Source organism: Pogona vitticeps, chromosome 6 (assembly GCF_051106095.1).
Source record: "Pogona vitticeps strain Pit_001003342236 chromosome 6, PviZW2.1, whole genome shotgun sequence".
NCBI classification, from domain to species: domain Eukaryota; kingdom Metazoa; phylum Chordata; class Lepidosauria; order Squamata; family Agamidae; genus Pogona; species Pogona vitticeps.
The window spans coordinates 36753248-36766812 of NC_135788.1; the positions used below are offsets into that span (position 1 = coordinate 36753248).

Here is a 13565-nt window from a genome sequence, read left to right on the forward strand (position 1 = left end):
AAATCTGGATGTGAAACTTAGGCTGGGGAGAGAGGAGAACCCACCTACATTTTATTAAAGAAAGGACTCAAGTTAGAAAGGAAACGAGAGACAAAAATTTAGGAGTGACCCAAAATGTACCTGTCCAGTCCCAACTTCTCCACAATAGACCACATTAGAACCCATACATGTTAGCAGTTCCTTTGCAGCATCAAATTCTTGTTCTACTCCTCCAACCATAAAGGTAAGGTTTCCTGCACGAGCAGCTCCAACACCTGAAGTTTAAAAAAATGGCAAAAGAGGCAATTGTTTTAGTTTGTTTCAGCATGTATAACAAAAACAAACAAGCAAAAAAAAAAAAAAGACTTGCGGCACCTTTAAGACTTTTCAGCTCACCCTACTGGTGGCTAAGTTACAACCATGCCTTTCAGAATCCATTGTGCTAATAATGGTAAGAAACTGGTACATGAGCTGGAATTCCCAAATGATTCTGGGATCTAGTAGGATTCCTGTTCTCACAATGGTGACAACTGTAGTAACAGTAACATAGTAAGGTATAGATGATTACAAAGGTCGCAATAAAGCTGCCCGGTTCCTGACCCACCAAGAAAGCAGCAAGTAGTAATCCTCTGGGAGCTCTAGCTTATGACAAAAACAATCCTACTGCATACAGCAATCCCTCTCCAGTTGAGCAGTGGCCACATTTTACACGGTCTCTGTTATTGTATAACCTTAGTAGTGGACTTCTACATTTCTTATCCTTGCTAGGCATTACCTGTGGGTTCACCTATGGAGAGATAGAAGGAATCAGAAATGTGTTATGATCCTTCTCTCTTTTCTTCCTGCTAATTGTCATGTTCATCCTCATTGATTTGTTGGCTGATGTATTAGTACTAAAACTACTAGGAAATGACATCATACTAATGCCTTCCCTCCCAATATGAAGCAGTACTAAAAATAAAAGGCCTGGGACAGCAAGAAAAATTAGCATTACAAAGCAAGATAAGGGAAGTGTTGTCTAGATGAGCGGAAGTTCCTTTACGATCCATGCTAAACAGGAAACTTAGAAGGCTACAAATGCTCTATTTGGAACATCCCTGGGATGGCTTAAATTGTAAAGGCCAATAATATGTATGTTTTCTCAGATGTAAATCTTACAAGTACAGTGGGACTAACTCACATAGACATGTGCACTGGACTGCAGCCTTGAAGTTATTCAACACAGGGTTGTTACTAATTTATGCATTACTGCTACGAGCAATCAACTGAATCAGAAAGACAATATTTAAAAAAGCTGCAGAAAATAAAAATCTCATACTTCTTCAGCTACTGTTTTCCCATATTCAAAATTATCAAGAGTTATAACTTTGTTTCAATTTTTTTGAAAACACACATTTCAGATGGAAAACAGTTGATACAGTTTTTTTTTTAAAAAGCACCTACTAATTTTAGAGTTTCTGGTTGTCAGGTTGAAATGATCTCTTGTGCAATACACTTAAGAAGTTAAAAACACAAACAAATCTGAGTCATGCATCAAATCCAGTCCTTATTGGAAGAGACAGTCATAAATAATGGCCTGCTTTTTAAACTGAATATATTCATTTTTTATATATAAATAAGGAGTTCATGTGCAATGCCATTATCTTTTTATCCATCTCTGGGTAATCTGGAATGAAAGATTTATACATAAATTCAAATCCTATGCACCATTATGTAGTGGTACATCCAACTAAATTAAATAACCCTTCCTCTCAAGGATTACAATTTTAGCTTTACTGATCTAAAACTGACACCAATATGAGTTTTGTCACCTTAATTACTAGATTTTGGAAAAATTACTTTTGTAAGTCATGACTGCAGTAGTCCATGATAACATTTAAATTGTTACATATAAGATGTAGGGAGGGCAATGATATCCTTAAAACATGTAAAACAGACAGCTGCCATCAGATCAGATATAATGATGAACAACCCATTAAGGTATCTTATAAAAATATCATAATTAGAGGGGAATTCAAAACAGTATTGCATTTGCAAACCAGTAGCAAAAGTGGGTGAAATGGAAAGATCATGGCACCAAATTATACTTTATAAATTAAAATTCATTGCTAAAAAAGGATACGTGCACATTTCTCAAAAGAAACCTTCAAGAGAGACATCGATCCATAGTGACCCATTGGTACTTGAACCTTCATTACCAAAATATTGTTTCAGGAGTTCTCTTCATACCTTTACACAGCCAAGACCAGCCCTTCCTAAATAGCATTTGGGAGGTTTCCATCTCACATAGTTTGTTTTTTATATATACAGAGCAGGAATATTTTTACTACTTATCTCATGGCCAACAAATGTTAAATGTCTCAGGGTTATCCATCCAAAGTCAGTAACACTGCATTACATTACAGTTGGTTAAACAGGTCCAGAGCATCAGTCAGAGCAAAATGAATGGCGACAGTAGTCTTTTGATTGGACACTCTCATGGAGATACTTTTATTTCAAGTTGAGGAAAAATATACAGTTACGAAAAACCAAAGTCATTTCAGAATGAAGAGTTCTGGAAAGAAAAGGCCCTATCCTTTGTGCCCACTAATCAAACAAATATCACAAGTGAACACGGGAGACCTATTTTTGTGACTTGAGTTGGTTTATGTAGGAAGTCTTTTGAAAAACATGGTCTCAAGCCACTTAGGACTTGAAAGTTACCATATTTTTCCATGTATAAAATGAGACTTTTTACCTAAATAATTAGACCAAAAATTAAGGGTCGTTTTATACATGGCAGGCAGCCACTTTCCCTGCCTTTTGCGAAGCCACAGAGTAAAGCAGCCATGAAAGGGTGTCAGGATCAAAGGGGCACGAGCGCGCTTCTCTTTCATGGCTGCATTACCCATTTCCTAAGCTCCGCAGGGCTTAGGAAGCGAAAATGCAGCCGGGAAGGGGCAATACGATCAAAGGGGTGCGAGCGTGAAAATTTTCTAATTTGGGGGTTAGAAAAGGGGGGGTTCTCATACTTTGGGTCATCTTGTAAATGAAAGAATACCGTAATAACCAGCATTTTGTGTTATGCCCAGAAATGCAGTGGCAACTAATGCAGCTGGTCCAGAATCAATGTTAAGTGTTCTAATTACCCAGATCCCACTAGTTGTTGGGTATCAGCTACAATTTCCAAACTATCTTCAAAGGCAGTCACAGTTACAAAAATATATTGCAGTCTAATCTGGATATGATCCATGGAAGTCTGTACTAAGTCCTGCTTTCTCCAGATAGGAGCGTAGCTGGTGAATCAGCTAAAGGTGAAAGAAGGTATCTTGAGTAAACAGACCTTCATAGCGTCAAATCCAGGAAACCCCCATCCTACAGAAGAGAAAACCCATCCCACATCAATCTCATACCTTACCCAATATAAGCGAGTTTCCCTTTCCACAGTAATTCCATTTTATAAGCAAAGCAAACATATTCAAGTACTGTTTAGACAGCTTGTGTATTGTATGATTATTTTTAGTGGTCTATAAAGGTATCACCTATTTTTGCATTTGTATTCTGAATTTGGTGATTTCTAGTTTGGGGAAACATGTAAGCTTTCTGAGATTCCTTCTAAAAATCAGCCCAGAAATTTGAGTGGTGATGGGAAATCAGAAAATGTTGAAAACTTTTCTGAGCTGACTTGGAAAACTGTTGCTCCATCTTACTATCTTCCCCTTTCCTTCATTCATGTCATAGGAGAAGCAGTAAAACCATGCTAAGGAGACGAGTGTTTGTAACTCTCCTCTAAATATGCTGTTTGTTACCCTACTGTGAGCCAGATAAGAGGTAAAGGGCTTATGAAAATGACTTCTTGTACTGTCATTATCATCTGGAAATAGAGAATTTTGCCAACATTTCCAGTTCTTTGTAATGTATTTTGAATACTACCTGGGAAAAGAGCTATATAAAGTTCTATCTTAACTGTTCTCCTAGAACCAAGAAGTAGCAGTCACGACCTTTTTGCAAACCTCTTGTTGCAAACATACTGTATCACTAGGATGTTGAAACCAGGAACTTAAAGAAAAGGAAGCCAACATTCTAATCCTCAGTGACTTTACATCTTTAGTGAGGAAATGCCGTCATTGCTGTCTGTGAAAGTGCAAGAAAAAAATATGCTGCGTTGGAGACTTTTAGAGCAACTGCAGCTTGACTGTTAGATTTTCTTTTCCACAAGACTGTACTTGTGTGATTTTAATGTCACAAAGATTTTTTTCCATATTAATAAAAGAAAAAAGATATTTACTAGTCTTATGATCAAGGAATTCTGATATAGAGTGCCGTAGGTTAAATTCTAATTTAGAAACTAGTTAGTTGTGACATGCAATGATTACTTTTATTTCACTTAGATAGAACCAAGCATGTGAAGAGACTTCACATCTAAAATGGACAGGTTTCAAAAGAACAGCCCCTACAAAATACATTTAAGGATACTCCACTGAAACCAGTAAATCATTTAATTTACTAAAATGCACTTAAATGTTTTAACCAGCCTGCCATCAAATGAGATGAAGAGGAGGGCCAAGTGGACCAGGCTGCTATGTGAACTGTCTTTAAAGTGCAATTGTTTTAATCATTTTCTACAGATGCAGCCCCACAAGGGTCGGCTGCCACAGGGACCATTTACGACTTGTTATGGTGTCTCTATTGTTTACCAGCGACATTCATGCTAAAAAGGCGACAGCTGGGACAGAAAGCTGCTACTCAAAAGAACAATATAATCCTGTGAAAAGTAATCAACAAATTTAAGGGTGTTAATTAACTTTACACTTTATCATGTTCAATTAGTTGCCCTTTCTAGAAAAAGATTGCCGTGCACAATCGTTTTAGAGCGTGCCATGTTTGATTTGTAAGCGATCACTGTTTCAGTTTCAGAGTCGATGTCAGCTGTTCTCTTGGGTTTTGGTGACACAGATGAATGGCTGTACACATGTTTCAAGGGTGATCTGGTTTAACATAAACTAGCACAACACAACCTCTTGTTAATGTTTTCACCCAGCAGGGGAAAAAAACCCACAGCAGTATCTGTATGCGTGCGCACATGCACACAGGAGTATATTTTCCCCAAATAACAAGCAGCATGGCTCTACAGACAAGAGAATAAAGTTTACCTTCTTCTGAAACAAAAGTATAGACTTAAATGAACCATTTTTCATCATTATTTCACAAGGAAAGACTTGTCTTTTTAGGGGCACGTTTGGGATCATTTCCTCCCAGCAAGATTTCCGGTTCTGCTGCATTATGCATCATATGCAAGCACAGTCTTACATTTTGCCTAATGTGTTTTGCCTTTAATAATGGCAGCTGAAATAAATGTTGTGTAGCTGCTCTAAGTACGACAGGCACATCTATGAAATTACAGTGGAACTTTTTCATTTTGGATATATACTTCTAACTTTGGGGAATTCTATAAGAAAGTTGGATTCATGTATGATTACGATCTGTATCTACTCATTTCATTCAGTAAAGCTTTTTTGTTTGCTAATGGCATGTTGAAAAACATGACAAAATATTCAGAAGTGCCTCTTAGTGAATAACGTGACAGTTTTGCAGTAATGACAAGCACAGCTCTGAATCAAGTTATATCTCAAGCCTCAGACTTTAATTTTTATACCCTGCTTCTGCATACCAGAGGTCTATGCCAATGTTAGGGAAAAGCATTATAGCACATAGAATTACAGCTTTTTATTGGAATTTTAAAAATCAGTAATTAATGGGAAATCGTTAGAAAAAAACTCTGCTTAATACTCTGTTTTCCCGAAAATAAAGACCTAACCTGAAAATAAGCCCTACTATGATTTTTCAGGATGCTCATAATATAAGCCCTACCCCCAAAATAAGCCCCAGTTAAGTGAGACCCTGCCCTCCCACCATTGTGGGACCAGAAGATGACATGGCTGTATTTGAATCAATGTAGATTGCTGTACAGTACATGAAAAAAATTCAATATCCCCTGAAAACAAGCCTCAATGCGTTTTTGGAGCAAAAATTAATATAAGACCCTATTTTATTTTCGGGAAAACACGGTATTACTGAAATGATAGCAAAGACAAAATGAGCTAATCGAATGCACAAGTTACATTGCAATAATATGCAAAACATACAAACAGCATGCCGTTATAACTGTTAACCAAATTTTATTCCTAAAAGAAATTAGTAAGCTTTCAACCGGAAACGTTAATTTCAAATGTGAACAATAAAATATTAAAGAGTAAATTATAGGATACTTCCCTAGTAGTTGAAATGACAAAACACACCAGAGGAAAACATTAAGTTCCTACAGAGGATCTGTAGGGAGAAAAGGAAGCGGTCGATAGATCTTTAAATTGGTAGCAATAGCTGTTCTTCTATCCTAAGTTGGCAGCTGCTATATTTGCAGACTTGGTTCATTATTTACCCATAATGACCATCAAGCTCCAGTCAAAGTCAGATCACAACAACTGTCAGCAGTGCTTTTAATTAGCCCTGTTTGAATTCAGATAAATATCACAAAGGCCCAACTTCTGCTGAAAGAGCAAGAGAACAATGCGAAAGGATGATCTATTCTGACTTTAGAACCATCGCTATTGAGAAGTCTAAAGAAGTGCAATATCCAAGCATATTTTAGAATATACATGTATATTAAAAAGAATATATAAATGCTTCCCGCAAAAGCTGTCCTTGTCTGTTTTTTTTGTGCATCAATTTTCTTTATTTTGGAAATATTCTGTTCATACATAATATACTGATGGTTTATTTTCTCTCTGGGTTACACACACACACACACACACACACACACACACACACACACACACACACACACACACGTGCACACACGTGCACACAATTATTATCTTAAAAGTTTTTTTTTAAAAAAAAGCATATTTGGAAAAATACTATTCGAAAATTAAAACAGATTAGCCTCTTGTTTGTGTCCTTTACTATATTTTGTTTAACCTTGGGGATCATAATCTTCTATTGCATTATCAGGTCCCTCCCTTTGTACTCATGTCACTCGAATAATGATTTCCTTACCCAGTGAGGACACGGATCAAGCTAAGAGTATGCCACCACTGGGACTTACAGAAAACAATCATTTGCATAACAGTATCATAGGCAGAAGATGGATCTTATGTAAAAGTGTGCATGCATGGGTGCATTCATGAGATTAACTCAACTGCCAAATATTTCCATTCTGAACATGACTGTTAATACAGGCAGTCGTGTGTGCATGCACATGTTTGTTGGTGTGATCTGCCATCAGGTTTATTCTGACTTATGGCAACTCTAGTAAGGCTTCTGAGGTACATGAAATATTTAAAATATTCAAGATATTTTACAAGCAGGTTTCCGTGGTTGGCCAGAGATATGAACCCAGCTTTCCTAAGTCTAGTCTGAGACTTTATCCACTAGGCTACACTGGCTCTCAGGCAACATACTTCTCTTATTGTGAATAAGCAGTGCTAAGACATTTCTTATCAAATTTCAATATTATAGTTGTCCAAAGCTCTGACAGTTCTTCGGTTTACTTATGAATCAAGACCTTATCCATGCACACAACTGTCAATATCAAACACTGCACTGTGAACCATCCATTTCTTAGTGCTGGCATCCAGTTTCTGTGAGAAGTAAACTGTTGGATATAGCTGACAGGCCAAAGCATATCCAAATTTGGCCACAATCATGCAGAATTTCACTATAATGGGTGACACCCCTCCCCAATAATTTGGATTACAACATCTGGAGGACTAGCACTGGTTATTATGACTAAGGCTGATGTAAGCTGCAGTCCAACAATATCCAAAGGGCCACCCATTCCTTGACAAATGTGATCAAATAAAGATTCTTAGATCCACTATTATTCATCTTATTTGGAGAGGCCTGGATTTGGCAGTGTTACATAAGGGGGAAAGAACCTTACGCTGTTGCTAATACTACTGTAGTTGTAGGGAAATCAAGTAGAAACATACCATCTCATCCCTCGATGGGGTCATCAAAAGAGTTCCAGAAGGTTTAAAATCTGTAAATTGTATCTGTATATTCAAAATGTGGGGCTGCACAAAAGTAACTGCTTGGGTATGCAAATACTTCTGTCTCATTTAAAAGCATATTACTTCCTTCCTGCCTTCCTTCTGATATTTATTTATTTTATTTATACCCCGCCTATCTGTTCAAAATGACCACTCTAGGCGGCTTCCAGACATATAAAAACACAGTAAAATGTACATATAACAAAAAAAAACCCAATATACTAAACAATAACAGTAGGCAACCAATAATAAACAATAGACATATTTTTCAAGATGGCAATATAACAAAAAATAGATTAAAGAAGAAGAGATTAAGTGTTATCTGGAGGGAAAGCCTGCTTAAACACCCAAGTTTTAAGATGGGTCTTAAAAATACCCAGCGACAGGGCCCCACGAATCTCTGGAGGAAGGCTGTTCCAGAGGCGAGGAGCCACCGCCAAGAAGGCCCAGTTTCTTGTTTTTTCCTTTCGGGCCTCCCTCGGCGTCAGGCTCCTCAGCCTCACCTCCTGACTCGATCGAGTGATCCGGGTAGTTCTTGGTGGGAAAAGGCGTTCCGCCAAATATCGAGGTCCTAAACCGTTTAGGGCTTTGTACGTAAGCATCAACACTTTGAAGTCGATGCGGAACCGGATGGGCAGCCAATGCAGTGCGGCCAGAGTGGGTGAGATGTATTGGTATTTTTTCACTCCACTAAGTAGTCTGGCCGCTGCATTCTGCACCACCTGGAGTTTCCGCAACAGCCTCAAAGGCAGCCCCACGTAAAGCGCATTACAGTGGTCTAATCTTGAGATTACGAGCGAATGCACCAAGGTAGTGAGCGCCCCAACGTCGAGATAGGACCACAGCTGGGCTATCCGCCTTAGATGAAAAAAAGGCGGTATGGACCACCGACACCACCTGAGTTTCCATAGTTGGGTCCAGATGGATCCCCAAACTGCGGACCCCGTCCTTGGCGGTAAGAGTCACCTCCCCAAAAGAGAGGGAGTTTCCCAGACCCCCAACTGTGGGGGCGCCCACCGTCAGCACCTCCGGTATGCTTTAGTAGTTTTTTTTTCCTTTGTCACTTTATTGAAAAAAAATGCAAGATAATCATGACACACTTCAAAGAATCACAGAGTTTGTCTTGCAGTTATCAAATACTATGGTAATGTGCCTGGAGGGAAAAGCAGCTCATAGGGAGGACCAGAAATTGCCTGACAGTACAATAATGAAAGGATTTATGTTTCAAAAGAAGGTGGTGAGTGGCCATAAGGATTAAAGTGCTTGAACTTGGCTGTGGACATGTGCTAGAGAAAAACAAACAAATAGTAAAACTGCAGAGGAAGCTACGATAGATGCTAATGACTGAACAGAGAAAACAAATTGAGTAAATGAATGAAAAGCTGGCAAATATAGCCTAAGTTGCTTAATAGAAGTTAGAATGAATGTATCAAAAGTCTTTTAAAGCACATCATCTTGTGTCTGCAATTCCATAGAGGCCAGAAGATTTACTGAAAATTACATAATGTCAAGATACTGCAGCCTCTAGAAAAACAAGTCTACAAGATTAAGAAGAGCAAAAAGCAATTTATAAAGTATTATTCTCTATGCTGGTCACTTAATGACAGAGAAAAATTATAGCACTTGAAAAGTTACTGGGTAGGGCAAGAAAGGCCAATTCCACTGTGTCAGGAATGGGTATAAATTACAATAACATAGCAAAGAGAAAAAAATCTGCCAGCCTAACATGAGATGCTCACTTAGCATTTAGATCAAGTCCATTCCCCAGTGTCAAAAGTCCATCCTAAAATAAACAGTGAAGTTTAAGTACTGATGTTTATTGCTTCAGAGGTCAAAATGATCTGATAACCAAAATTGGGCTGGGACACAAACTCCAATTCATAGACAAAATGAAAACTTCTCCTCAGATCACCACAGTAATCTTACAACTACTTCCCCAAAATAAAAAGAGTGCTGGCAAGTGTTGTTGACAATAAAAACTAACATTTTCATAAGCATATGCAGAGATCCAAAGACACCCAGGCGGTAGATGCACATGCATATGCATGTCTTCAATGCACCTCCATAGCAGAAGCATTTACAGAAAATGCTTTTTCAGTCCCTCTGATTTACATAGTCATCTGGGTGGTTTGGCAGAAAAGCTACTGAAAAGGAGACTAGTATATGAGCATTTATATTAAGGGCTTGTATACTCAAACCTTCAATATACTTCTGAGGAGAATACACATGTCACTTTGTTTCAACTACAGTTGCAAAACACAATATGGGAACTAAAGTGGTGCCTCGCAAGACTAATGCCTGTGAGTTTTTTGGTGCCTCGCAAGACGAGCCGACTTGCGATATTTTTTGTCTTGCGAGGCGGGTTTTCCATAGGAATGCATTGAAATTTAATTAATGCATTCCTATGGGGGGAAAAATTCAGAAACAAAAATAAATCATAAAAAGGCACTTTATTTATGTATTTTATTTATATGCCGCCCACACTACCCAAAGGTCTCTTACCAGGTACAGTAGACAGAGCCCCACTCCTCACAGTGCCTTGGACCACATGCCTCTCAAAATGGCTGCCACCTCTCCAAAATGGCTGCCGCCTGTCTGCTGGTTGCCGACTCTCAGCTATTAGTTGCTCTGCTCACAGAGTCCGGTTGTTCCAGGGCTACCAAGGCACTGTGAGGAGCAGGGGCTTGGTCTACTGTACCTGGTAAGTGACTTTTTTCCTGACTTTTTTGGGGGGGTTCTGACTTTCCCCCCCATAGGAACGCATTAATTAAATTTCAATGCATTCCTATGGGAAATCGGGCTTCGCAAGACAAAAATTTTTACTAGACGGCATTAACTGTGGAACGGATTAATTTCGTCTTGCGAGGCACCACTGTACAAGTTGGCTACCAGGGTAGCCAGCATCAAGAGCAACTGTGCCTCTTTCAAATAATGTCCTGTTATGGAATGTCTACCAATACATCTTTCATCTCTCCCAAGTTCTCTACATACTGTACTGAACTCAGAACTGGATAAAATTTCAAACAAAATAGCAGATACAGGACATAAAATCTGCCTAGAGCTTAGAAGCAGAATGTAATAATTAAGAAAACTTAATACTATATAAGGGATGTGGTGGCGCTGTGGGTTAAATTGCAGAAGCCTCTGTGCTGCAAGGTCAGAAGACCAGCAGTTATAAGATCGAATCCACATGACGGAGTGAGCTCCCATCGCTTGTCCCAGCTCCTGACAACCTAGCAGTTTGACAGCGCGTAAAAATACAAGTAGATAAATAGGTACCACCTCGGTGGGAAGGCAACGGCATTCCATGTCTAGTCACGCTGGCCACATGACCATGGAAACTGTCTATGGACAAACACTGGCTCTATGGCTTGGAGACGGGGATGAGCACCGCACCCTAGAGTCGGACACGACTGGACTAAATGTCAAGGGGAACCTTTACCTAATACTATTTAACAGTATTGTTATTGTTACTTAACATATTATAAAATGTTATCCTATGTGCCATCAAGTTGGAACGGACTTATAGCAACCCTAACAGGGCTTTCAAAGCAATTGAAATATCTAATGAGTGGTTTTACCAGTTCCACACTTCCAGTGAGCCTCCATGGCTGAGCAGGGATTCAAAACCAGGCCTTCTGAGTCCTGGCCAATTACTCAACCCAGTACACTACACTATGTATCCTGTAACATCATTGTCATCATAAACATAATGTGTCATCAAGTCAATTCTGACTTATGGCAACCCTTTTCATGGTTTTCCAGGTACAGAGTACTCAGAAGTGTTTTACCATTCTCCTGGAGGTGCCCTGAGACTATGCAGTTTGCCCAAGGCCACATAGGCTGGTTCTACTCATAGAGAGCACAGTTGGTAATTGAACTCCCAGCCTCTGGCTCTGCAGCCAGATACATAGACCATTGAACTTTCCAGCCAGCTATCTTGTAACTCTGGGCGAGCAAAATGTAACCCATGGGCCACATGAGGCCCCTAGGGGCATTTTCCAAGGAACCTCTTGAGATTCCCAAAAATAGACACCTGGTCCTGGACCCCACATGAGTAGAGATTTTTACACAAGTAACCTTGGGAGATGCCCTACTTGTCAATCAAAGAACAAAATTGAAAGTGCCTGTTTGGGAAGTTTCTGTTTATTTCTTCTAATGACACAAAATGGCTATTTATACCTCTGTGTGGCCTGCAGAGAGGGGTGGGGCATATATTTTGCTCAGAAGCCTGCTGAACTTATCCATTCCTACTGCAAGGTATTACTTTTTTGTGTATTGACATCATAACAACATTCCCTTTATAAATAATGTAAGGATAGGCAATTTTATTTTTTCTGCATGACTAGCAATGTTAATCCACCTTTTTTGCACTACTTCTCTTGGGGATCAAATACTTTCCTGAAAAAATCCCTCCCAAATATTCCATATATTTTAAGATTCTTCCCTCTCCAAATAGTGACAGAAGTAACAAAAATATAATATAAAAATACAATGAAACTAGTGTTTTTCCACCAAAATGTTGACACCAATTAATTATCCGTGGGTCCTAGCTGGGACATGTTTTTGTCTTACATTTCATAACAAATTACTTTACAAAATCAGCTTTCCAAACCCCAATCCTCCTATACCCTGGTGTCTTCTAATGTGTAGAAATATCTTAAGGAAGCTATAAGTTGCACCTTGCATTGAGTTCTAGATATGCATGGAAGTATAAGGAAAGTTTCTTGTTTCTAAAGTTCTAAAGACATCTATAGCTTGGTACAGTGTATTAATCATATTGCTTTTGTAAGATCCTGGTACATATCAGAGGACTTCAAGATCGAAATAGATTCAGCACTTGGAAAGTGTTCTTTCCATGAACCACACCTCTGTTTATAATCCACATTCCTTGCATATACAAAATGCTTTGGAGAAAAATAAGGGTGACAATTCTGGTCATTAAGGCTAAATGCTTTATAAGGACATTTTTAGACACCTATTCTTAGCTGTTGCTCCTTTATAGTAGCTCATTTATAAACTCCTTTTAGAAAGTATATAAAACACTGTATTTTAGAAGCAAAGCAGAGGTTCAGAGAAAGAGGAAGCTGTTGATGTTCATGTACACAGAAAGCACCTCACTATGCTATTTTTGCAAAACCAATTTGCAAAAAATCAGCAAAGATTCTTCACAGACAGACAGACAGACAGACAGACAGACAGACAGACAGACAGACAGACAGACAGACAGACAGACAGACACTGTTGTTTAGTCATTTCCAACTCTTCATGACCCCATGGACCAGAGCACGCCAGGCCCTCCTGTCTTCCACTGCCTCCCGGAGTTGGGTCAAATTCATGTTGGTAGCTTCGATGACACTGTCCAACCAGACAGACAGACAGATAGACAGATCCAGAATCATTTAAGGAGGCAATTATGGCTCACTATCCTTTATTGAATACAAGCTTGTATTCAGAATACTTGATAATTCATTTCTTACAATCAAGCCGCTGCAGTATGTGATCTGTTAACATTTGGCAAACATGGTTGTCAGAACTGGCCTTAACTCACTTTGG

General features: G+C 38.9%; 1 protein-coding gene across 2 annotated transcripts in view; it reads right to left on the bottom strand.

Annotated features, from left to right (window-relative positions):
- HIBADH (3-hydroxyisobutyrate dehydrogenase) overlaps positions 1-13565 on the bottom strand; it is a 110455-nt gene that overhangs the window by 24716 nt on the left and 72174 nt on the right. For both annotated transcript variants that reach the window (XM_020780573.3, XM_073003327.2), the window contains one exon: positions 121-254. In XM_020780573.3, the coding sequence (XP_020636232.3) occupies positions 121-254 (134 nt within the window). The remainder of the gene's footprint in view (positions 1-120; positions 255-13565) is intronic.